Genomic DNA, 26,651 nt, shown 5'->3' on the forward strand with positions numbered 1-26,651 from the left:
TTTTACTTTCTCATGTGGGAAATGGCAGATGTACTCTCTACTCCCGCTGGAGCTCTTAGGGGTCCTCAATCTTAGGGGTTCTCAATCCCTGAGACCAGACATTTGAGGACTTCTGCCCACTCCAACCTCAGAAAGCCTCGACGGGGGCCGGCCCGGTGGCGCAAGTGGTTGGGTGCGCGCGCTCCGCTGCGGCGGCCCGGGGTTCGCTGGTTCGGATCCCGGGCGCGCACCGACGCACTGCTTGGTAAGCCATGCTGTGGCGGCGTCCCATATAAAGTGGAGGAAGATAGGCACCGATGTTAGCCCAGGGCCGTCTTCCTCAGCAAAAAAAGAGGAGGATTGGGGGATGTTAGCTCAGGGCTGATCTCCTCACAAATAAAAAAAAAAAAAAAAAAAAGAAAGAAAGCCTCGACGGCTGCCCATCTGCCCCCTGCAGGGCGCGGCAGCTCGTGACCTCGCTCTTGGCCCTGAGGCCCAGCAGCTTCACGGGCATCCTGTTTGCGCCACAGCAGAGTGGACGCAGCCAGAGACCGACCCCCAGACAGCATGAGGGTGTGTGGCTGCAGTCTGCACAGGGGCACCCGGCCCAGGCGGGCAGGGCCTGAGACCAGCCCCAGTCCCTGCGCTGGCCTGAGGGCACCTCATGGGCATCTTATGCCCTGCTGGCCTGTGCCCAGGCCCTGCACAGAGGCAAGGAGGAAATGAAGAAGCACACACACGTGAGCGGAGCCACCAGATTGCTCTGTGACACTTAAACCAGAACGTGCAAGGCTGCCCCCCACTATGTCAGGAGCTCCGCAGAAAGGCAGAGTGGGCTCAGGGCTGAGGAGGCCAGGATGGCCACGTGCAAATCTGCTACAGCGAGCGGAAACTCCACTGAGGGAGTGGGGTCCAAGAAGGAGCGTGGAGAGAAACCGCGTGTTGCAGCCCCTGAGACCGAGCTGTGGAGCTGCACAGGGTCCCTCGGCCGGGCTGTGTGCCTGGCCTGGGTTTCGGGAGGCCCGCTCGGCCCCAGCCCCCCAACCCAGGGCAGCAGTCAAGGGCTCGCTTGGCACCGTAGAGAAAGTGGTCCCTCCAGTCCACCTGGGAGGTCTGCCCCATCAGTGTCTGGTTGGCTGTGAGCGGCAGGTGCGTCTGGTTGTTCTGAAAATACTGCAGGAGGCTGTTGATGCAGCAGTCGGAGAGACTGGTGTTGTGGGGGTTGAGGGGGGCGTAGCAGATGTCCTGCAGTGACACGTTGCGCTGCTCCTCTGGCGACCACACCTGGAGGCGCTGCAGCTTCTCCTGCAGCTCCAGCAGCTCCAGCAGCAGGTCGGGGGCCAGGACCCTGCTGAAGTTCTTGGGCCCCAGCAGCAGGGAGACATACCTGTAGCTGGACCGGTTAGGAGCCATCAAGATGACCTGGTCGGTTTGGAAGAAGGGGCCGAAATGCTCATCATGGAATGCCTTCTCGCTCTGGGCTTGGCTGTCGGGGGCCGACCACAGCTCCACAGTGCCCATGGTCAGTTCCATAAAGCCCAGGCCCCCCGCCAAGGCCACCACCACAGCAATGGACACCACCAGGACGGTCAGCGGCTGTGAGGCCACCCATGTGCCCCAGCCCTGGAAACACTGACTAAAGAAAGTGTGGGTGGAGAGGCTGAGCCTGTTGAAGGGGCTGGTGCCTGCCTTGGGGTCTGGTGTCCTGTCCTTGCCCCTGCAGGAGGCCAGGTGGGGCCGCACGAGGAAGGCAGTGAGCACGGCAAAGAGCGAGCAGAGGATGATGACGACCAGCCAACCCGCCATCCGGCCCATGCGGAAAGTGGCGTCCACGGCCTGGGGCTGGGCAATGACCAAGCAGGAAGCGGTGCAGGCCTGGCAGGAGCAGGCCGCCGGGCCGTCTCCCTGGGACTCGTTGCAGGGTTCAATCTCCCCATTCAAAGGCTGCATCCCACTCCCTGGGGTCTGGCTGGGCTCCCACAGGTGGAAGGTGATATCCAGGGGTGCCAGGCCGTTCCCCATGTCCCCCTGGTAATTGAGCCAGTGCTGGGCATTGCAGAGGGTGGAGCCATAGACCCCGCACATGGTGCTCACGGCCAGCGTGGTGGCGATGGGGATGTGCACTCGGCTGCAGGAGTCATAGGTCTGCTCGGCGAAGCTGCGCTGGTAGGAGGCCTGGTAGGCCACCACAGCCCAGGGCTGGCTGCCCCCCTGCCCGGCCACATGGGTCACATTGATGAAGAGGCTCTGGTTAGGGCTGCAGGTGTTGTGGCAGTGCAGGTTCACGAAGTTGTCGGAGCAGGCTGGACAGCGGGTGAGGAGGGCCTTGGTGACTGCCAGGCTGGCCTCCAGGGACACCAACTGCTGGAGGGAGCAGCAGGCGTAGGTGGTTCTGGGACTGGTGTAGAGGCGGGGGCAGATGCGCTGTAGGAGGGTCAGGTGGTCTCCTGTGACATGGCAGCCGGGCATATTGGACAGACAGGACACATTGGACAGCGTACCCAGGCCTCCGGACAGTTCCGGATTCTTCCCACACTCATCATAGAAGGCGCAGTAGCCGGGCTGGTGGATGGGTGTGTACAGCTCTCCCTGGGCCTGAGGAGCAGGGCAGCGTCACCATGGGCCCCAGCATGGGTTAGTGCCACCAGGTGGCTGACGAGGCAGTAGGCAGCCAGGGAGGGCGTGGGGGTAGGAAGGATGCAGAGCAGCAGAGGTGAGGGGTGACTCTGGGCAGCTCCACGCTGCCAGGGGACCCAGGGAGAGCACTGGGGGAGGTGGGTGCCAGAACAGCACACGGGACCTCCCCACGGTGTCTGGGGGTGACGGGTAGACAGGCACACCAGGCTTTCATCCTGAGTGACAGGGTCACTGAAGAGAGAGGTGACCCGACAGAGCTGCATTTAGCAAAATACCGCCAGATGGTGAGGGTTGGCCAGGAGACCATTGGAGGTCACTGGGGGGTCCTGCTGAGAAACAGTAGCCCCTGGACAGGTCAGGGGCTGACTCCATGGGGCTGCGTGGGTGCCAGGTCCTGTTGCCATCACAGTTGGCCGAGGTCATGCCCTAGCTGCAGGCCACATCCGGAGGCTCAGGGCCCCTCTTGGAGCTTCTGTGAAGAGCTTCCCCTGCCCTCACCTGCTCGGGGCCAAAAGCCTTCAGCCTGCCTCCCAGACGTGCAAGTGAGTGCAAAACTTGAGAGGTGAGAGCACTGGACCTCTTCCCAACCCCAGATGCTAAATCCTCCTTAGGTGATTCTCCCCCAAAACCCATCCCACCAGCACCCCAGGACTGGACCCTCCCTCAACCCCCCATCGGCCATCTCAGGCCAGGACGTTCACAGCAGACCGGAGAGGGGAGGCACTTGGTCACACCTGGTCCAGCTGCCCCTGTTCCCAACCCTTGTGTCCATCTAACCTCCTGACCTGGAAAGTTGGACAAACCAGGACCTCCCAACTATAAGACCCCAGCGAGCTGATTTCTCTCCACCCAGAGAAGGAGACTGGTGTCAAGGGTGCCTGGGATCCCCCATCTGTCCAGAGACTGGCCGTTAGACCCCAGGCCCTCCCTCACTGTTGCCAAGCAGCCTCCTGCCTGGTACGCCCTATGAGAGGCAGTTGGGGGGTGGACACAGGCGCTGGGACTCACCAGGTGCGGGAGCAGGGCCCAGAGCAGCCAGCCCCTCAGGCTGGCCTCTGCCATCCTGGAAGAGTCAGAGGGGAAGCAGGGCCAGGCCAAGGGGACAGCAGGAACAGCCAAGGGCTGGCTGCAGGGGATGCACAGCAAGGCAGCCTCCTCGCCAGGGACAACCTGGCCTGACTGGCTTGGGGACCAATGGAGCTGAGCACTGCACCTCCCAGGGCTCCCAGCTGGTTAATGATCCACCTCGTTTGTCTCTCCCACCGTTGGTCCCACCCTCTTAGATGAGCCTCCCGATGGAGGTGCCTGGGTCTCCCCTTTACCCACTTCCCAAAGTGATTGATGACCCAGGAGGACTGAGCCAGCCAGAGACCTGCAGTGAGCCCCCCACTCTGCCTCTGCTGCAGGAGGTGGGGCTGGGGGAGATGTGGGCAGGCCTGGGCACTGGCCCTCCAAACCTCCACTCACCGCCCTCCACCCCAACCAGGCCTCAGACCCCCACTTTCCCCAGCCCCTTCTTGGGACTGAGCAGCTCTGGCTGGGGCACACCCTTGCACTGTCATCCTTAGCAACTGTTGTTAATTAATATTAACAGCCTGGTAACAGAGGGGGCAGTTAGGGGTAGAGTGACGCAGTGACACCAGTCTCTTCCTCTAGGTGGAAAGAGAAGATCAGCTCGCTGGGGTCTGACAGTGCACAGAGACCCCAGATGTAAGAGCTATGGTCCCCCTCCATGTCTCTTTCCCAGGCCTGTCGCCACCAACCCTGGAGGAGCAGAGTGCCGCTAGGAACCCCAGACCATCGGTCTGCCCCACCTGAGCCCAGATGCATAGCACTCGCCTTCTGCTCCCTCCTGATGGGGAGCTGCGAAGCCTCCTTGAACTCTCCCTATCACCAGAATGGGCCAGACATTGGCCCCCATGCCAAGGCTGAGCTGATAAGGGCAGCCTGTGGGGAACATCTCCCCAGGTGTGGCCACCTGTCAGAGGCAGCTGGAGGAAGGAACCTGCTATCTCTCTGTTCTTGTGTTTCATGGACCCTGGCCTGACTCAGAGGGAGCCACCAGCTCAACACATGCTGGGGAAGACAGACGCCGAGGGGAGGGGGACGAAGACGCTGAGAGGGGTGCCAGGGCAGGCTCAGGCTGATCCCTAAGCCCTGAGTCAGCCATGGGTGGAGAGGAGAGTCAAGGGCCCAGGGCCTGCCCATGCACAGTGACCACCATCTGGTACCTTCCAGGCCTTGTCCCCATACACTCTAGCAGATGCTGAGACTCCAGCCCCTACTTCAGGTCTCTGTCCTCTCTCCTGGGTGTCTTCCCCGAGAAGCAGATCCTGAGACAGGGATTCCAGTGCAAATAGTTTGTTTGGAAGGTGACTCCAGATGGCGCCAGTGGAAGAGGGCAGGGCGGGTGAACCAGGGGACAGGAGGAAGCAACCAGGGTACATTAAAGAGTAGGCTCCTGTGGACTCACCAGGGACTTCCAGGAGACAGTAAGGAGCACGGCCCAGAGGGTGTCCTCCAGGGAACAAAGTCGTGTTGTGCTTGCCCACTGGTTGAAGTCACTTCCACAGCTTTAGCTCCAGGATCCTCTGGCACATGTGGAGCCAGTCCCCAATGCAGGGACCCCTGGCCATCATTCCTAGGTCTTTGCCAGGGCAGGCCCAGAGAGACAAAGCCAAGTGTGTGGTCTCCGGGGTCTTCTCTGAAATACACAAGGGGTGAGAGCAGCACCATCCAACTCCAAGTAAAAGATAAAAACTCTCATCCACAATCTCACCACCCGGCTCCCTTTGCACATGGTGTCTCCGAGGCAGCGACCCGGGCACAGATATACTCTGCTCACAGTGTGTTGTGAGCACAGTATACATACACTCTTGTATCCCACTTTTTCTCTTGACTTTTAACACAAATACTCAACTCAAATACTCGCCGGCCCGGGTGGTCTAGTGGTTAAGGTTCGGTGCTCTCACCTCTGCGGCCCGGGCTCATTTCCTGGTCAGGGAACCATACCACCCATCTGTCGGTTGTCACACTGTGGTGGCTGCATGTTGCTGTGATGCTGAAAGCTGTGCCACCAGGATTTCAAATACCAGCAGAGTCACCCATGGTGGACAGGTTTCAGCAGAGCTTCCATACTCAGACAAACTAGGAAGAGAGATCTCACCAACCACTTCCTAAAAAGTTGGCCATGAAAACTCTATGAATAGCAACAGAGCATTGTCTGATATAGCAGCCAGAAAGTGAGAGGATGGTGTAGAAAGACCGGGCAGGGCCCTGCCCTGTATTATACTTGGCTTGATGGCACTAACAACAAACTCAATGCTTCCTTCACTCTGATTAGTGCGCTATCACAGGGTGGTATCCCACAGAACAATGGATCTTCTACTCTGGAGGTTGGGCTGGCTCCAATATTCATTATTGTAAATAAGCTTTTGGTTAATGTCTTTGTGCCTAAATATTTTCCTCTGTTTTGCATTTATTTCCTTAAATCAAGATCCCAGAGATGAGATTAGTGTATCAAAGAGTACCATGTTTATGACCCTAAGTGTACAGCTCAGCTCTTCCCTCGGGCTACTCTAGAATGTCTTGAGTAATCATCAGATTCTTGCTTGTTGGTGTCTGGTGAAGGGTTCAGATGATGGACACACACTGATTCCCTATGGGTTGTTTCCACTGACACCAGCAATTCCCAAAGGCTCCCAGTCTCACTAATGTCAGACTTTATTTCGTGACTGTAAACAATGCCTCATTTTCAGCTTTCCTTTATTCCTTGTGAGATTGAATGCATGAGCAGACCCAGAGGGAACAGGAGCTGAATCCAGTCACTGAGCTCAGGAGGCGGCAGGGAGAGACCAGCCGCCAGCAGAGGAGCCTCCTGTGGTCAGGTCAGGTGGATGCCTCAAAGAGTCTGCCCCAGGTAAGTCCCTGTAGATGGGCCTGCAAACTCAGGACCGCTCACTGGCTTGCTCTGCTCCCCACGAGCATTCAGAGAGTTTGCAGTCTGGGCCGAGAGGTCAGGGTAAGGCAGTGTTGCTCAGCCAGTCACCAGCCTGGGGCCATGGCACCTGGCTAGTGGTATGTGCAATGCTCTCACCAGCACAGATGTCAGCAGTCTGATTATCATAACTTCTGGCTCACTGGGGTAACCAGCCTACAGGCTGAGATTTGGGGTCTGGTCACCTAGTGGCACCCTTCATCTTCCTTGTCGTATTGATTCTATTTGGTGAAAGATTTTGTCCACGGTCCAGGCAAGAGATGCTGCTCCCTGCTCTCCTAGCCTCTTTTGCAGCTAGTGGTGGCCCTGTGACCTGGTTCTGGCCAATGTGAAGGCTTGGTTTTTTTTTAATAGACAATTTTTTTGAGCAATCTTATGTTTACACAAATGTTGAGCAGAAAATACAAGAGTTTCCATATAACTCTTCACCCCCTCAACAGTTTCCCCTATTATTACATCTTGCAGTAGTGTGGCACATTTGTTGCAATCAATGAGCCAATACTGACACATTATTATTAACTAAAGTCTACAGTTTACATTAGAGTTCACGCTTTGCAGTGCACATTCTATGGCTTTTGACAAATGTGTAATGACATGTATTCACCATTGAATATCATAAGAACGGTTTCTCTGCTTAAAAGTCCCCTGTGCTCCACCTATTCATCCTTCCCTCTGCCCAAATCCCTGGCAACAACAGGCCTTTGGGCACACATTTTTTGTGTGTAGTAAAATACACACAATATAAAAGTTACCATCTTAACCATTTTTAAGTGTACAGTTCAGTGATATTAAGTACATTCACATTGTTGTGCAACCATCACCACCATCCATCTCTATAACTCTTTTCTTCTCATGAAACAGAAACTCTGTGCTCATTAAGCACTAACTCCCCATCCCTCTCCCTCAGCCCCTGGCAACCACCATTCTACTTTCTGTGTCTACAAATTTGACTGCTCTAGGTATCTCATATAAGTGGAATCATACACTATTTGTCTTTTTGTGACTAGTTTGTTACACTCAGCATAACGTCCTCAAGGTTCATCCATGTTGTAGCATATTGCAGAATTCCTTCCTTTTTGAGGCTGAATAATATTCCATTGTATGGATATACCACATTTTGTTTATCTAATCATCTGTCAATGGACACTTGGGTTGCTTACACATTTTAACTATTGTGAATAGTGCTGCTATGAACATAGGTGTACAAATATCTCTTCCATACCCTGCTTCAATTCTTTAGGGTATATATATCTAATGGTGGAATTGCTGGATCATATAGTAATTCTATTTTTAATTTTCTGAGGAACTGCCATACTATTTTCCACAGTGGCTGCACCATTTTACACTCCCACCAACAGTGCACAAGGGTCCCAATTTTCCACGTCCTCGCCGACACTTGTGGTTTTCTGGTTTTTTGATAGTGGCCATCCTAATGGGTGTGAGGTAGTATCTCACTGTGATTTTGACTTGTATTTCCCTAATGATTAGTGATGTTGAGCATCTTTTCATGTGCTTGTTAGTTACTTATAGATCCTTTTTAGAGAAAAGTCTATTCCAGTTCTTTGCCCATTTTTGAATCAGGCTTTTTGTCTGTCTTTTTATGCTGCTGAGTTTTAGGAGTTCTCTGTATATTCTAAATATTAATCTTTCCTCAGATTTTTTAATTTTCATGATCAAATTTGTCTATTTTTCCTTTGGCTAACTGTGTCTTTGAGGTCATATCCAAGATATCATTGCCAAATTCAATGTCTTATGATTTTGTCCTATGTTTTCTACAAAGAGTTTTATAGTTTTAGCTCTTAAATTCAGGTCTTTGATCCATTTTGAATCAATTTTTGTATATGGTGTTATTAAGGATCCAACTTGATTCTTTTGCATATGGAGATCCAGTTTTCCTAGCATTTTTTGAAAAGACTGTCCATTCCCAATTGAATGGTCTTGGCACGCTTGTCAAAGATCATTTCACCGTATATGTGAGAGTTTACTTCTGGGCTCTCTATTCTATTACGTTGGTCTATATCTGGGTCTTTGACAGTACCACACTGTTTTAATTTCTGTAGCTTTGTGGTAAATTTTGAAATAAGGAAATGTGAGTCCTCTAATTTGTTCTTTCTCAAGATTGTTTTGGCTACTTAGGGTCCCTTGAGATTCCAATATAAATTTTAGGATGGATTTTTCTATTTCTGCAAAAAACATTATTGAGATTTTGATAGGGATTTCATTGAATCTGTATATCGCTTTGGGTACTGTTGACATCATAACAATATTAAGTTTTTCAATCCAGATGTCTTTCCATTTATTTATGTCTTCTTTAATTTCTTTCAGCAATGTTTTGTAGTTTTCAGTATACAAGAATTTCGCCTCATTGGTGAAGTTAATTCCTAAATATTTTATCCTTTTTGGTGCTATTGTAAGTGAAATTGTTTTCTTAATTTCCTTTTCAGGTTGTTCATTGTTCATGTATAGACATGTAACTGATTTTTGAGTGTTGACTTTGTATCCTGCAACTTTGCTAAATTTGTTCATCAGTTCTAACAGATATTTTTGTGGACTCTTTAGAGGTTTCTATATATAAGATCACATCATCTGCAAAAAGAGATAATTTTACTTCTTCCTTTCCAATTTGGATGCCTTTTATTTCTTCTTCTTGCCTAATTGCTCTGACTAGAACTTTCAATGCTATATTGAATAGAAGTGATGGAAGTGGGCACTCTTGCCTTGTTCCTGATCTTAGAGGAAAAACTTTCCATCTTTCATCATTGAGTATGATGTTTGCTGTGGGTTTTTCATATCTGACTTTTATTATGTTGAGGTAGTTTCCTTCTATTCCTAGTTTGTTGAGTGTTTTTATCATGAAATCATGTTGAATTTTGTCAAATGCTTTTTCTGCATCAATCGAGATAATCATGTGGTTTTTTTTCCTTTGTTTTGTTGATGTGGTATATTATATTGATCAATTTTTGTATGTTGAACCATCCTTACATTCCAGGAATAAATCATACTTGGTCATGGTGTATCTTCCTTTTAATATGCTGCTGAATTCTGTTTGCTGGTGTTTTGTTGAGGATTTTTGCATCAATGTTCATAAAGGATATCGGTCTATAGTTTTCTTTGCTCATAGTGTCTTTGTCTTGTTTTGGTTTCAGCATTATGCTGGTCTCATAGAGTGAGTTAGGAAGTGTTTCCACCTCTTCAATTTTTTTGGAAAGGTTTGAGAATAATTGTTGGTAGTTCTTCCATAAATGTTTGGTAGAATTCACCAGTAAAGCCATCAGCACCAGGACTTTGCTTTGTGGGGAGATTTTTGATTACTGATTCAATCTCCTTACTAGTTATAGGTCTATCCAGATTGTCTATTTCTTCATGATTTAGTCTTGGTCTGTTTTGTGTTTCTAGGAATTTATCCATTTCATCTAGGTGACCCAACTTTTTGGCATACAATTGTTCATAGTACTCTCTTATAATCCTTTTGATTTCTGTAGAATAGGTAGTAATGTCCCCACTTTCATTTCTGATTTAGTAATTTGAGTCTTCTCTTTTTTTCTTAGTCCATCTAGCTAAAAAGTTTGTCAATTTTGTTGATCTTTTTGAAGAACCAACTTTTGGTTTTATTAATTTTCTCTATTGTTTTACTGTTCTCTATTTCATTTATCTCTGCTCTAATTTTCATTATTTCCTTTCTCTTGTTAGCTTTGCATTTAGTTTGTTCTTATTTTTCTAGTTCCTTATGTTAGTAAAGTTAGGTTGTTGATTTGAGATTCTTCTTCTTTTTTAATGTAAATGTTTATAGCTATAAATTGCCTCCTTACCACCACTTTCACTGCATCCCATAGGTTTGGTATGTTGTGTTTTCATTTTCATTTGTCTCTAAGAATTTTCTAATTTCCCTGTGATTTGTTCTTTGACTCATTGGTTGTATAAGCGTGTGATGCATAATTTCCACGTTTGTGAATTTTCCAGTTTTCTTTCTGCTATTGATTTGTAACTTCATCCCATTGTGTCATAAAATATACATCATATGATATCTATATTTTTAAATGTTGGGACTTAATTCGTGGCCTAATCCCATATGTATTTGAGAAGAATGTGTATTTTGTTGTTGGGTAGAGTATTCTGTATTTGTCTGTTAGATCTGGTTGGTTTAGTCTGTTGTTCAAATCCTCTATTTCCTTACTCATCTTCTGTCTGGGTGTCCTATCCATTATTGAAAGTGGAATCTTGAACTCTCCTACTCTTATTGTAGAACATTCTATTTCTCCCTTCAGTTCTGTCAATTTTTGCTTCATAGATTTTGATGGTCTGTTATTAGGGGCATAACTGTTTATACACACTTATTTTTGCTGTACTGAACTTTTTATTAATATATAATGTCCTTCTTTGTCTCTTATAAACTTTTTTGATTTAGAATCTAATTTGTCTGTTATTAATATAGACACCCTTGCTGTCATTTGCTTATATTTGCATAGGATATCTTTTTCCATCCTTTCACTTTCAACATGTTGGTGTCTTTGGATCTCAAGTGAGTCTCTTGTAGACAACATGTAATTGGATCATGTGTTTTTATCCATTCTGCCAATCTCTGCCTTATGATTGTAGAGTTTAATCCATTTACATTTAAAGAATTACTGATATGGAGGGACTTACTTCTGTCATTGTGCTATTTGTTTTCTTTTCCCTATCACTTTTTTGTCCCTCATTTCCTGCATTTCTATCTTCTTTTGTGTTTAGTTGATTTTTTGTAGTGAAATGTTTAAATTCCTTCTTCATTTCCTCTTGTGTATATTCTATAGCTATTTGCTTTGTGGTTGTCATGGGGATTACATTTAACATCCTAAAGTTATAACATTCTACTTTGAATTTACAGCAGCTTAACTTCAGTAACATAGAAAAACTCTGCTCCTTTACAGTCTGTCCCCACCCTTTTTGGTTGTTGATGTTGCAAAATTACATCTTTATACAATGTGTGCCCCAAAACATAAACTAATAATTCTTTTAAATGCATCAGTCTCCTAAATCATGTAGACAACAAGATTTGGAGTTATAAACCAAGATACAGTGATACTAGCTTTTATACTAATAATTGTTTTTTTTCTTTAAATGTATTAGTCTCTTAAATTATGTAGAAAAGAACAAGTGCAGTTACAAGCCATTGTTACAATGATATAGCTTTTATATTTCCCCATATATTTACCTTACTGAGATCTTTGTTTCTCCATATGGCTTTAAGTTACTGTCTAGTGTCCTTATTTCGCTTGTAGGGCTCCCTTGAGCATTTTTTGTGTGTGTGTGAGGAAGATCAGCCCTAAGCTAACATCCGTGCCCATCTTCCTCCACTTTATGTGGGACTCTGCCACAGCATGGCCTGACAAGCAGTGCGTCAGTGCACGCCCGGGATCCGAACCTGGGCTGCCAGCAGCAGAGCGCGTGCACTTTACCGCTACACCACGGGGCCGGCCTCCTTGAGCATTTCTTACAGGGCACGTCTAGTGGTCAGGAACTCCACAGTTGTTGTTTATCTGGGAATGTCTTAATTTCTCCCTCATTTTTGAAGGACAGTTTTGCCAGATATAGGATTCTTGTTGATAGATCTTTTTTACTTTTAGCACTTTGAATATATCAGCCCACTATCTTCTGGCCTCCGAGGTTTCTGATGAGAAATTTGATGCTAATCTTTTGATTAGCATCCCTTGCATGTGATGGTTTGCTTCTCTCTTGCTGCTTTCAAGATTATCTCTCTGGCTTTTGTAAGTTTGATTGTAATGTATCTTGGTATGAGTCTCTTTGAGTTCATCTTACTTGGAGTTCATTAGGTTTCTTGGATGTTTATATTCATATCTGTCATCAAATTTGGGAAGTTTTCAGTCATTTTTTCTTCAAATATTCTCTCTGCACCTTTCTCTCTCTCTTCTCCTTCTGGGAGTCCCACAATGCATATGTTGGTCTGCTTGATGATGTCCTACAGGCCATTTTGGTTCCATTTGCTTTTCTTCAATCTTTTTTCTATTTCTTCCTCAGCCTCAATAATTTCCATTATCCTATCTTCAAGTTCACTGACTCATTGTTCTGCCCACTCAAATCTGCTTATAAATCCCTCTAGTGATTTTTTTCATTTCAGTTATTGTACTTTTCAGTTCCAAATTTTCTTTCTTTTTTTGGGGGGGGGGGGTTCTATCTCTTTATTGATATTTCCATTTTGTTCACACTTCATTTTCTTGACTTTCTCCACATCTTCCTTTAGTTCTTTCAGTGTCTTTAAGACCATTATTTTAAAGTCTTATATATCTTCCAACAAGTCTTTTTCAGGCACAGCTTCTGTTGTCTTATTTATTTTCCTTGAATGGGCCATGCTCTCCTGTTTCTTTCTGTGCCTTGTGAGTTTTTTGTTGAACATTGAACGTTTGAATCTAATAATGTGGTAACTTTGGAAATCAGATTCTCTCTCTTCTCCAGGGTTTGCTGTTTTGTGTTATTGTTTTAGGTTTCTTTTATTGTTATAGGATGTCTCTGTGCTGCAGATCAGTCTGAGATGTAAACTTAGTGTCTTCTCAGGTCTTTTCTGAGCCTTTTCCTGGGTGTGTACAGTCACTTTCTAATTTTCCCTGTATATGCAGTTGTTTTTGAATGTCCTAATCTTTAATGTCTGGCTACCAAAGGGAAAAAAGTCAAAAATGAAGGGAGTAAAGAGTGTTGTCCTTTTAAATCCCCTGGAAGTCACTTCAGCTGAAGGGGAAGGGGCTTGACACAATGCGGGGAGGTGTAACAATGGCTGCCCCCCTCTTTGTCTGTACCTTTCTGATCGGAAGCAGCAATCAGCAATGAGAGAAAATCCCCAGTATTTGGAGGACAGGGTCCTTTTTGCCCACCCTGGCTCCTGCAAGCTGTGTGAAAGCTGCTCTAAGATCATATGCACAGCTGCCTGCCACTTGGCTAGGAGTAGAAGATGGGTAGCTGTTACTACACTAAGAGCTGATATTGACCAAAGTTAATTCCAATATACTATCCAATCCTTCCCCTGGAAGTTACAAGGCTTCAACAGACTCTAGAGTTCCAAAATAGTTATATCAGGCAGATTCTGCCAGTGCAATTGTTGTTCAGGTGGGGAGACAGATTCCTGGTGCATCTTGCTCCACCATCTTCCCAGAATCCTCTTTCCCCAGTATGAAGGCTTTTTTCCTCATTAAAGGGGATGTATGCAGCTGGCATGGTACTCTAGCTGTCCTCCCTTTCCACTGCCCTAGACATAGATGGGATACCTGGAGTTGTAGCAACCATCTTGTGGTCCTCAGGCATCAAACATGAGGAAAAAGGTAAGAGTCATAGGATTGCAGAGGGAGCGACGCCAGAAAAATGATGGATTAGGAAGCTGCAAGCTCTCGTTTCCCCACAGAAACACTGAAAAACAAGTAGAATAGTCAGAATCAACTTTGTAGGAGCTCTGAAAAATGGTCAAAGGTCTACAGCAACCCCAAGCAAACACTCAACTAAGAAAAAGCCATCTTCAAGACAGTAGGAAAGTTTTGTGGTGTTTTTACCCACCCTTGCCCCATCCCCTCCCTGGCACAGTGGAGGTCTTGGTCTTGAAGTGATGGCAGCAGTCCCTAATTCCCTTCCTCAAACAAGAGGGAGCAGAGCCAGCCTTATTTGCAAATTTTTGTGTATATTCATTCAAACCTGTCTAGGGGAGACCTGAAGGACTGATGTGAAGTGCTCATCTCTCTTTCACTTAATGTGGAACTCGGATTGGCAAAGCAGCAGTCACTGCTCATAAAAGACACTCAGTGCAAGGGATTATGGGCGGAGACATACGATAGGTCATCTAAGGCCCAGAGGAGAAGCTTGGGAAGTTAAGACATTCAAAAGCAGCTGTGTATACAGGGGTATTTAGAAAGCCACATGCATACACAGGGAAAGACACAGACATGCTCAAAAGAGACCTGGAAAGACCTGAAGCTTTCACCCTGGCCTGAGGCATGGGCTCACAGTAAGCCTAGCTACGTGCTGAAAAAGGATCCCAGCACAGAGCCAATCTGAAAATAATGGGAGAGGGGAGGTTTCTTGTTTGTTTGTTTTTCTGTTTCTTTGTGTGTGTGTGTGTGTGTGTGTGTGGCTTGTTTGTTTGTTTAGCTCCTGGCATTCAACGCAATCTCTACCAAAACATTGGCTGAACATGAGCTAAAGGATCAGAGACTTCAGGGAGGGCATACACAAAAAACAGTCTTTGCAAAAATAGTTTGGAAAGTATAAGAAAACAGACTACTACAGCCTTCAATGTTAAAAATAAAAACAAAGCAAATGCTGGGAAAGAGGGATAATATGATTTCCAGAGTTACCACATTATAATGGTCAGATGCCCAGTTTTCAACAAAAAATGACAATGCATACTGTCAACCTTAAACAAATAGACAGCTAGTTATTTCTCCAGCAAAGATAGGTTTATTTAGTATCAGCAAAGAATTGCAATTCAGGGTCTGAAACCATGGCAAGCCATGTGCCTGTCTCAAGCAGTAAAGGGAGGAGAAATTCTTTTATAGAGGGAAAGAGGAAGTTGGGAGGGCTATTGTAAACAAAAAGTCAATTGGAGGAATTGAGAGTTTGATGTATAGTGGCTTTCATTGGCTGAGCTGTGGCAGTCTCTTATTGGCTAAGCTTCTTGCCAGTCAAGAAAAAGAAGTCTTTCTTCTTCCTGTTGGACTCTGCTATTGACATAAGATATTAGAGCTCCCTTTTGGCCTCCAAACTCCAATTTAATGAGGTTTTTGTTTATGAATTTCCACTATACAAACAAAGAAGAAAATATGCCTATTCAAAGGAACAAAAATAAATTGACAAAATTATCCCTGAGGAAGCCCATAGACAAAAACCTTAAAACAACTGTCTAAAATATGCTCAAGGAGGCAAAGAAAAAGAAGCACAAAGAACTAAAGGAAATCAGGAAAACCATGTATGAATGAAATGATATTACCAACAAAGAGATAGAAAACGTGAAAAGAAACTAAAAAGAATTCTAGAGCTGAAAAGTACAACAACTGGAATGAAAAATTCACTAGAGGAGTTCAACAGCAGATATAAGCAGGCAGAAGAATCAGTGAACTTGAAGACAGAACAATTAAAATAAAGTCTAAGGAGCAGGAATAAAAAAGTATGAAAAAAGTGAGTGGAGACTTTAGGACACCATCAAACAAAGCAACATACATATTATTGGAGTTCAAGAAGGAGAAGAGAGAGAGAAAGGGGCAGAAAGGTTATTTGAAGAAATGAGGGAAAAATTTCCCAAATTTGATAAAAGACATAAATCTATACATCAAAGAAGCTCAATGAACTTCAAGTAGGATGAACACAAAGAAATTCACACCAAGGTACATTATAATCAATTCTCAAAGGCCAAAAACAGATATAATCTTGAAAGCAGCAAGAGAGATGTGACTCATCACATACGAGTTTGCTTCAATAACATTATCAGCTAATTTGTCATCATAAACACTGGAGGCCAGAAGGCAGTGGGCATGATATGTTTAAAGTGCTGAAAGAAAGTAACAACAAGAATACGATATATGGCAAATTATCCTTCAAAAGTAAGGAATAAATTAAGTAATCTCCAAATAAACTAAAGCTGAGGGAGTTTGTTACCACTAGACCTGCCCTGCAAAAAATGCTAAAGGGAGTCCCTCAGGTTGAAATGAAAGGACATGAGACAGTAACTCAAAGCTGTTTGGAGAAATAAAGATCTCAGTAAAGGTAAATACATGAGCAAATATAAAAGCCAGTGTTATTGTACCTTTGGTTTGTAACTCTGTTTTTAATTTTCTATGTCATTTAAAAGACAAATGCATAAAAATTATAATTTGATGTTAGTGGGCAAACAATGTAAAAAGATGTAATTTGTGACATTAATAACATAAAGAGGGGAGATGGAATTGTATAGGAATAGAGTTTTGTGTTCTTTGAAGTTAACTTGGTATCATTCTAATTAGATAGTTATAATTTAGGATGTTATATGTAGTCCTCATAGTAACTACAAAGAAAATAGCTATAAAATAGATGCAAAAGAAAATAAGAAGGGAATCAAAACATGTCACTACAAAAAATAAACTAAATACAAAAAAGGGCAATAAGGAAGGAAATGAGAGGATAAAAGCTATAAGACACAGAAAACAAACAGCAAAATGGCAGAAGTCCCTCCTTATCAGTAATTACTTTAAATGCATATGGACTAAACTCTCCAATCAAAAGTCAGAGATTGGAGAATGGATTAAAAAATGTTCCAACTATATGCTGTCTACAAGAGAATAACTTTAGATCTAAAGACACAAATAGATTGAAAGTAAAAGGATGGAAAAATATATTCCATGGAAATAGTAACCAAAAGAGAGTGGTGGTGGCTATACTAATATCAGACAAAATAGACTTTAAATCAAAAATTGTTACAAGAGACAAAGAAAGACACCATGTATTAATTAAAGGGTGAAGTCATCAAGAAGATGTAATAATTATAAACATATATGCAGCAAACAACAGAGCCCCAAATTATATGAAGCCAAAATGGACAGAATTGAAGGGAGAAATAGACAGTTCTATAATAGAGACTTCAATACCCTACTCACAATAGTGGATAGAACCACCAGACAGAAAGTAATTAAGGAAATAGAGGACTCAAACAATACTATAAACCAGTTAGAACTAACAGACATTACAGACAACTCTACCCAACAACAGCAGAACACACATTCTTCTCAAGTGCACATGGAACATTCCCCAGGAAATACCATATGTTAGGCCACAAAACAAGTCTTAATCATTTAAAATGATTGAAATCATACAAAATATCTTGTCCAATCACAATGGAATGAAACTAAAAATAAAGAGCACAAGGAAAACTGAAAAATTCACAAATTTGTGGAAATTAAAAAACATACTCTTGGGCCTGCCCCGTGGCGTAGTGGTTAAATGCACACACTCTGCTGCTGGCAGCCCGGGTTTGGATCCCGGGCGCGCACTGATGCACCACTTGTCAGGCCATGCCGTGCTGTGGCGGCGTCCCACATAAAGTGGAGGGAGATGGGCACAGATGTTAGCTCAGGGCCAGTGTTCCTCAGCAAAAAGAGGAGGATTGGCATAGATGTTAGCTCAGGGCTGATCTTCCTCACCAAAAGAAAAGAAAAGAAAAGAAAAACATACTCACAAACAACCAATGAGACAAAGAAGGAATCCCAAAAGAAATTAGAAAATACCTTGTGACAAGAGATTTTCACATATTGAGGTATATGGGGTAACTATTTGGGTTCAAAACTGATTTGGCTTGAACTAAAAAGCCTGATTTATGGCCTATCAAACATACATTGTACATCTACTTAACCATTAAAGAATACACTCTCTTAAGAATGCATACTTCCCCTCCTATGCCCTATTGATAACGCCCAGATTAGTCCCTTTCTGGACATCAGGGTCATGTCGACCTGCTAATTTGCAACTAAATATCTCTTTGAAATTTTGATGAAAATGTACCCTGGATGTCTTTAATGTATGTTCTTTGTTCTAAAGAGATATAAGACTGTACTGTAAAACATGCTTCTCCAGAATGCTTTCTAAGGCCTTCCTGGGTTATAATCCTCACTCTGACTCAAGTAAACTCACCTTATTTCTCTTATCTATAGAACGGTCCTTGGTTATTTTGTGTCAACACTTGAAACAAACAAAAATGAAAACACAACATACCAAAACTTACAGGATGCAGTGCTTGAGACGGAAATTTATAGCTATAAATGCATATGTTAAAAAAGAAGAAAGATCTCAAATCAATGGCTTAGCTGCACACCTTAAAGAACTAGAAAAAGAACAAACTAAACCCAAAGCTAGCAGAAGGAAGGAAATAATAAAGATTAGAGGGAGACAAACAAAACAGAGACTAGAAAACAATAGAGAAAATTAATGAAACTGAGTTAGTTCTTCGAAAAGAACAAAAAAATTGATACAACTTTAGCTAGACTAAGAAAAAAAATATAGGGCCGGCCCCGTGGCTTGGCGGTTATGTGCGCGCACTCTGCTGCTGGCAGCCCGGGTTCGGATCCCAGGCACGCACCGACGCACCGCTTCTCCAGCCATGCTGAGGCCGCGTCCCACATACAGCAACTAGAAGGATGTGCAACTATGACATACAACTATCTACTGGGGCTTTGGGGAAAAAATAAATAAAATAAAATAAAAATTAAAAAAAAAAAGAACTTTTAAAAAAAAAGAAAGAAAAAAATATAGAAGACTCAAATAATTAAATCAGAAATGAGAAAGGACATTAGAACTGATTTTAGAGAAATAATATGGATTCTATGAGCATACTATGAACAACCGTACATCAACAAATTATATAACCTAGATGAAATAGACAAATTCATAGAAACACATAACCTACGAGATTGAATCATGAATAAATAGAAAATCTGAACAGACCCACAACTAATAAAGGGGATTGAATCAGTAATCAAAACCCTTCTAACAAAGAAAAATCCAGGAATGGATGGCTTCCCTGGTGAATTGTACTAAACATTTAAAGAAAAATTAAGATCAATCCTGCTTAACTCTTCCAACAAACTGAAGACAAAGAACACTTCCTAACTCATTCTATGAGGGCAGCATTACACTGATACTAAAGCCAGACAAAGACATCATAAGAAAAGAAAATTAGACCAATATCCTTTATGAATATAGAGGCAAAAATCCTCAACAAAATACTAGCAAACAAAATCCAACAGCATATTAAGGGGATTATACATCATGACCAAGTGAGATTTATCCCACGAATGCAAAAGTGGCTCAACATAAGAAAATCAATCAATGTAATATACCACATTATTAGAATGAAGGGGGAAAACCACGATTACCTCAACTGATGCAGAAAAGGCACTTAACAAACCCCAACACCTTTTCATCATCAAAAACACTCGTAAAACTAGGAATAGAAGGACACTTCCTCAACGTGATAAAGGACATCTGTGAAACACCTACAAACATCTTACTCAATGGTGAAACACTGAAAGCTTTTCTCTTAAAATCAGGAACAAGACAAGGGTGTCTGCTTTCACCATTGCTATTCAAGATTGTGTTGGAATTTCTAACCAGAGCAATTAGGCAAGAAAAAGAAACAGATGGCATCCAAACTGGAAAAGAGGAAGTAAAAAGAGGAAAATCCCAAAGAATCCAAAAGAAAGCTACAGGAGCTAATAAATGAATTCAGCAAAGTTGCAGGATACAAAACCAGTTGCACACAAATCAGTTGTATTTCCATACACTAACAATGAACAATCTGAAAAGAAAATTAAGAAAAGAATTCCATTTGCAATATCATCAAAAAGAATGAAATTCTTTGGAATAAATTCAACCAAGGAGGTGAATAACCTGTGCACTGAAAATGACAAAACGATGCTGAAAGAAATTAAAGACACAAATAAATGGAAAGACATCCCATGTTCATGGACTGGAAGACTTAATATTGTTATGATGTCAATACTGCCCAAAGCAATCTACAGAGCCAATGCATTTCCTATCAAAACACCCATGATCTTTTTTGCAGAAATTCATGTGGAAACTCAAGGGGCCCTGAATAGCCAAAACAATCTTGACAAAAAAGAACAAAGTTGGAAATCTCACACTTCCTGTTTCAAAACTTACTACAAAGTTACAGCTACCAGAATAGTGTCACACTGAAATAAGGACAGATATATAGACCAGAGACAGTCTTTTCAACAAATGGGGCTGAGAAAACTGGATAGCCACATGCAAAAGAATGAAGTTGGACCTTTACCTTACCCCATATACAAAAATTAACTCAAAATGGATCAAAAATCTAAATGAAAGAGGTAAAACTATAAAACTCTTAGAAGAAAACTCAGGGGAAAATCTTCATGACGTTGAATTTAGCAATGATTTCTATGCTATGACACCAAAAGTATAGGCAAAAAAACGATGTATTAGAATTCATCAAAATTGAAATCTTTTGTGCTCCAAAGGACACTATCAAGAGAGTGCAAAGACAACTCCCAGCATAGGACAAAATATTTGCAAAACACATATCTGATAAGGGATTAATATTAATATGCAGAATATATGAAGATCTCATAAAATTTAATAACCAGAAAACCCACCCAATTCAAAAACAGGCAAAGGACTTGAATAGACTTTTTGCCAAAGATATACAAATGGCCAGTAAGCACAGGAAAAGATGCTCAACATCATTAATCATTAGGAAAATGCAAATCAAACCACAATGAGATAGCACTTCACACCCATTAAGTTGGCTGTTAGCAAAAAAATGGAAAATACCAAGTGTTGTTGATAATGTGGAAACATTGGAACCCTTGTGCATTGCTGGTGGGAATGGAAAACGGTGTGGCCACTGTGGAAAACAATTTAGCAGTTCCTCAAAAAGTTAAACATGGAATTACCATATGATCCATCAATTCTACTCCTAGGTACATGCCCAAAAGAATTGAAAGCAGGGACTCAAACAGATACCTGTACACCAATATTCATTGCAGCACTGTTCACAATAGCCCAAAGGTGGAAACAATCCAAGTGTCCATCAAAAGATGAATGAATAAAATGTGGCATATACATACCAGGCAATGTTATTCATCCACAGAAAGGAATGAAGTTCTGACACATGCTACACCATGGATGAACCTGGAGGACATGCTAAGTGAGATAAGCCAGACACAAAAGGACAAACACTATATGATTCCACTTATGTGAGATACCTACAGTAGTCAAATTCATAGATACAGAAAGTAGAATGGTGGTTGCCAGGGGCTAGGGGAGAGGGATGGGGAGTTAGTGCTTAATGAGCACAGAGTTTCAGTTTCATAAGATGAAAAGAGTTATAGAGATGGATGGTGGTGATGGTTGCACAACAATATGAATGTACTTAATGCCACTGAGTTGTACACCTGAAATGATTAAGATGATAAATTTTGTCATGTATATTTTACCACAATTTTTATTTATTTATTTATTTATTTTATTTATTTATCTTTTTTTTTTATTTTTCTAAGGAAGATTAGCCCTGAGCTAACATCTGTGCCAATCTCCCTCTACTTTATATGTGGGTCACTGCCACAGCATGGCTGATGAGTGGTGCACGTCCTCGCCCAGGATCCAAACCCGTGAACCCAGGCTGCCAAAGCGGAGTGTGCCAAACTGCACCACTACGCCACCAGGCCAGCCCCACAATTTTTTTAAAAAACGATGGCAGGGCAGGAAGATGGAAGAACTTGGATCCCTAATGGTGGTGTAGAGATGCTGCTCCATGTCTGCAGCCATCTAACTCCAGTCATCCTGATACGTAAGAAAGACAAGACCTGTCACTGGTCTCTTGCTGCAGCTATGTGCACCCCGTAAGTGCTGTGCCTGGCACACCCTGCTGTCTCCCACAGAGCTCTCAGCACTCCTCTCTACTTTTGCTCTGCAGGGGGGTCTCAACCTTGGCACGATTGACATTTTTAGCCCGATAACTCTTTGTTGTGGGGGCTGCCCTGGGCATTGTGGGATTTCAGCAGCATCCTTAGCTTCTGCTCACTAGAAGCCAGCAACATCCACCCCTCAGATGTGACAACCTAAACTGTCTCCACTCCTTGCCAGATGCCCCATTGGGGCAAACTGCCCTGGGTTGAGAACCACTGCCCTATGGAAGCCTTTACTAAGCCAACTAACCTGCTCACCACTCTCCACATGCCCTGTGGGTTCCTTCCTCTTAGTTCTGCTGTGGCCCCGTGAAGGCCCCCTCCAGATCTTTCCAAATCCTGCCTGTCCTTCACACCGTAAGTCAAATTCTCCATCAGCGGTGGGGACTTCACCCACCACCCTCAGCCCAGGCAGTCTCTCCCTGTTCCAGCCGTCGTGGCATTTGGCCCATCTGTTGCCTCCTGGAGGTTGAGTTCCCGGTTCCTGGGGCAGGGATCCTTGCACATGTAAGGGTCCAATCTGTACATTTCAGTGAAAAATTAGATTGCTTGTCCCTGGAGCTCAGCTGCAGTCGGGACTCACTGGTGTAGAAGCCAGAAAACTCAGGGCTTTCTGGTCCTTTGTCCCCACCTCCCATGGGGCAGCCATCCTCCCATTAGGCAGGAGGCCAAGCCAGCAGCATCTTGGGGTCCTGCTCCTCCAGCCTGCTGCTGAGGTGGGGAAGGGCTTGTGGGGCCCCCAGAGAGGATGACTTAGGCCTGACGCAAGCAGGGGCCAGTCACTTGCTTTATGGAACCTCTAAATGGATCAGATCTAGCATCCTTCCCAAGGGCTCCCTGGAGGGGGAGGGTAGCAGCTCGGACAATCTACTGCTGACTGCTGCCCCCAGAGCACCCCTGGCCCAGCTCCAGATCTGGCAAAAGGTGGCCTTAGGTCTTAATAGGCCAAGACCTGGGCAGAGAAAAGAAATCAGAAGCCAGACTGCAAAGCAGGGGATGTGGGAAATGGAGTCCACACATCCAGGCTGAGTGGGGACGAGGTCTGGGAGGCTGACCTTGATGCTTATTCTCCACTTCACAGCATCATGTTGCTTCTCACATTCACACCAGCCCTGCAAGCTGGGTGGGTGTCTTCACAGTGGGATCTGTCTTCTATGGTGGTCCCTTTTGTAGCTGTACCCTAACTTTCTAATCTGGAGCCAATAAGTCAGAATCCAAAGGAGCCGTGAGAGGGGCCTGAAGCAAGGTTCCCCAGGTGGGTGACAGCTCTGCCCAGGGAGCAGGTGACAGTGGGCAGAGATAGGCCTCTACCTTCACCCAACACCCCCAGCTTGGCAGTCAGCCCCAGGCTGGGGCATCCCCACAGCCGTGGTCTCTACCCTGAGTCACCGAGATGACATGGAGGGAGCATCCAGCCCAGCATCAAGGGGCAGAATCCAGCCTGCTTGGTATATCCTTTCCTTCCTTTTAACTGGTAATAGTCCTCAAGAGCCCCAGGCAGGAGAAGGGGTTGTGAAAAGGTACCAGGGACAGTATCAGGGGAAAAGCCGTTTTTGCTTTGGTTTTTGTTTTTGTTTTGAGGAAGATTGGCCCTGAGCTAACATCTGTTGCCCATCTTCCTCTTTTTCTTTTTCCTCCCCAAAGCCCCAGTACATAGTTGTATATCCTAGTTGTAGGTCCTTCTAGTTCTATGTGGGATGCCACTTCAGCATGGCTTGATGGGTGGTGAGTAGGTCCGTGCCCAGGATTCAAATTGGCAAACCCCGCGCTGCCAAAGTGGAACGCGCGAACTTAACCGCTACACCACTAGGCCGGCCCCAGGGGGGAAATCTTTTAATGAATATTGAGTGAGCTCCTGCTGGGCCCAGGAACACACTAAACAACGTGGCATGGTCCCTGCCTCCAGGACTCCCAGGCCAGGGTGGAGACAGGCCACAGAGAGGAACCTAAGAGTTCAAGGCAGTATTAGAGACACAGAGAGAGAGAAGGGCGAGAGGTCAGGACAGCTTCCTGGAGGATGCTGTGCCAGGGCAAGAAAGGTTCCACACTCTAGGGTTGCCAAATTTAGCAAGTAAGCAGCAGCTAGATTTGAATTTCAGATAAACAAGCACTTTTTTAGTGTAAGTACATCACAGATAGTGCATGGGACATACTTATGCTAAAAAGTTACAGCCTTCATCACTGTACCCCACAGATGAAAATCAGGCTCAGAGAAGGGATGGGACAGGGCTGACCCCAGCTCTCTCACCTTGGGTTCCAGAGTGGGGCCCACAGACCTGAGCACTCTACTCTGCCTTTGCCAGGTGGTGCTGGGCTGGCTACTTACTCTCTCCTAATCTCAGTTTCCCAATCTGTAAAATGGGAGGGGTGTGTGGACATTAAAGCTCGCCTCTCAAAGGGTGGTCTGGGGTCTAGAAGCATTGGCCTCCTCCGGGGAACGACGTTGTTAGAAATGGAGACTCTGTGATTCCGGTGTGCGTTCAAGTTTGGGGGGCGCTGTGTGCACAGCCGCCCCACAGGGCATCGAGGGGCTGGCACAGAGCCAGAGCTGGGGGGCTCCCAGGCTGCCTGGCCTCGCCAGCGCGTCTCACACACAGGCACACTCCAGGGGGTACCTCCCTCTCACTTACAGATGAGACCCTGGAGGACAAGAAAAGGGAGACGCCTCCTGCAACGACACGAGCACATGGTGGGTGCCAAAAAGTCAGCTCTTGGAGCTGGTATGAAGACCCCCTGATGTGCCCGTCCTCCAGCTCAGCCGTGGCCATGTCGACTCACTGCTTCTCAGCGGGCTAGTGGGTGTACTCCTGGGCTGTGATGCTCCAGAGTGAGCGGGGTGCCGGGAGTGGCCCCTGCCCTGGTGGATGACCGCTTCCTTCTCCATGTAGAAACTGCAGTGATGAATGCAAGAGAAGCAGCTCACAGCCCCTCCCTGAGGCGAGACATCCTAATGCTGCCTTCTGGGGCAAGGTGGACGGCATTTGGCAGGGGCGCCTCTCTGCACGCCTGTCAACTAGATCACCATGACCTCCTAGGGACACTGCCCTTGGGGAGCAAAGTCCCAGAGAACAATTCCCCAAAAGCGAGTCATCGATCCTCAACAGATCCTCAGATCCTCTCAGGGGGAGAGTTATCTGGAATGGAGGGATTCCTGCTCTAGGTCCGGAGGTTCCTCCTGTCCATCATCACCATGGCCACTCGGCTGTCTGATCAGGGTGCTCCTCTGCTCAAAAACCACCTGCACCTTTTTGTATCTTTTGAATTTTTAACATGGGACTGTATTATCTTTTTAAGTTAAATCAAGTTAGTTTTCAGCCTTTGCCTATTTTGGTGACGACCACTTTGGTTTTCTTTTTATCCTCAGACATGGTAGGCTCCCTCTACCTGGAGTATTTGCACATGCTGTTCCCTCTAGGCACTGCTGTTCCTGCCCACCCTTCCTGCCTCACTTGCTCAGGCAGCCAACTTCCCCAACTCCTCCAGCTGGGTGAGGCCCCATGTAAACCCCCCAGCACCATGGATGCCCCCGAAGGGTGACTATCTAGCAGTCTGGGCACTGGCCTAAGGGCACTGCCAGCACTCCCTCCTGTCCCCAGCTCAGCGTCTGCACCAGGCAAGCCCCAATAAGTGTTGGCAGGGCAGACTGTTTCGTGGAATCTGCAGCTCGGGGGAGGTCGGGATGCATTCAAGGCCTGGTTTTTTTTTTTTTTTTGCTGAGGAAGAGTCACCCTGAGCTAACACCTGTTGCCAATCTTCCTCTTTTTTGTTTGGGGATGATTTGCCCTGAGCTAACATCTGTGCCAGTCTTCCTCTATTTTGTATGTGGGTCACCGCCACAGCATGGCTGCTGACAAGTGGTGTGTAGGTCTGCACCCAGGAACCAAACCACGAGGCCACGGGGTGAAGGCCTGATTCTTGATCTCCCTAAAGCTCCTCGCATGCAAGGGCTGTGCCCTGTCCATCTTCCCTAGACCCTAGCCCACGATATGGAACACAATGGTGCCCATCCAGGTCTATGTGTGGGTGTGACTGTGCCAGCCGGAGGTGGAGATGGTCGCTGTACTCCTCTGACCTCCCTGCCGTAAGTCTCGTGCATCAGCTGCCTGGGAACCGGCCGAGCTTATCTGCTGCTCAGTGAAGCTGACCTTACAACAGGCACCTCACCTTCCAGGGCCAGGGCACTCGTGTGCACACCTGTGTCCCAAGGCCTGTTCCATTCTGGTCTGGACATGCTTGTTAAGGACAGAAATTTCAACACTGGACAGAAAAGTCCAGCCTCTGAGGGCCTGTTTTCTCCGTATGTAAACGGACACAGCGGTGCTGACCCCCAGGGCTGTGTGAGGATCGAATGAGATGTCTAAGCCCCTGTATACCTTCCCTCTGTAGACTCCGGGCTCAGGGACACACTCCACTCTCTCCACTGCCCCAGCCAATTCAGACCCCACCAAGTGCTGGGCCTGTTTGGCTCAGAGAGAGGTACGCAGGCTCAGCCCAGCTCCCAAAGTGCCTAGGGTGGCACCAGCCCCCATGTTGGTGAGAGGGCCAGCAGGGCTGGCTACTCCTCCGCTGGGGTGGACAGCAGGCCAGCCCAA

General features: G+C 45.6%; 2 protein-coding genes across 2 annotated transcripts in view; one reads left to right on the forward strand and one right to left on the reverse strand.

Annotated features, from left to right (window-relative positions):
* NPC1L1 (NPC1 like intracellular cholesterol transporter 1) overlaps positions 1–3,678 on the reverse strand; it is a 34,633-nt gene extending 30,955 nt beyond the window's left edge. Inside the window, 2 exon segments of the mRNA XM_058534724.1 lie at positions 1,049–2,574; positions 3,625–3,678. Of these exon segments, the coding sequence (XP_058390707.1) occupies positions 1,049–2,574; positions 3,625–3,678 (1,580 nt within the window).
* The window catches only part of OGDH (oxoglutarate dehydrogenase), a 385,968-nt gene that overhangs the window by 249,632 nt on the left and 109,685 nt on the right, over positions 1–26,651 (forward strand). The window lies entirely within an intron of this gene.

Source organism: Diceros bicornis, chromosome 41 (genome assembly GCF_020826845.1).
Source record: "Diceros bicornis minor isolate mBicDic1 chromosome 41, mDicBic1.mat.cur, whole genome shotgun sequence".
In the NCBI taxonomy this organism is placed as follows: domain Eukaryota; kingdom Metazoa; phylum Chordata; class Mammalia; order Perissodactyla; family Rhinocerotidae; genus Diceros; species Diceros bicornis.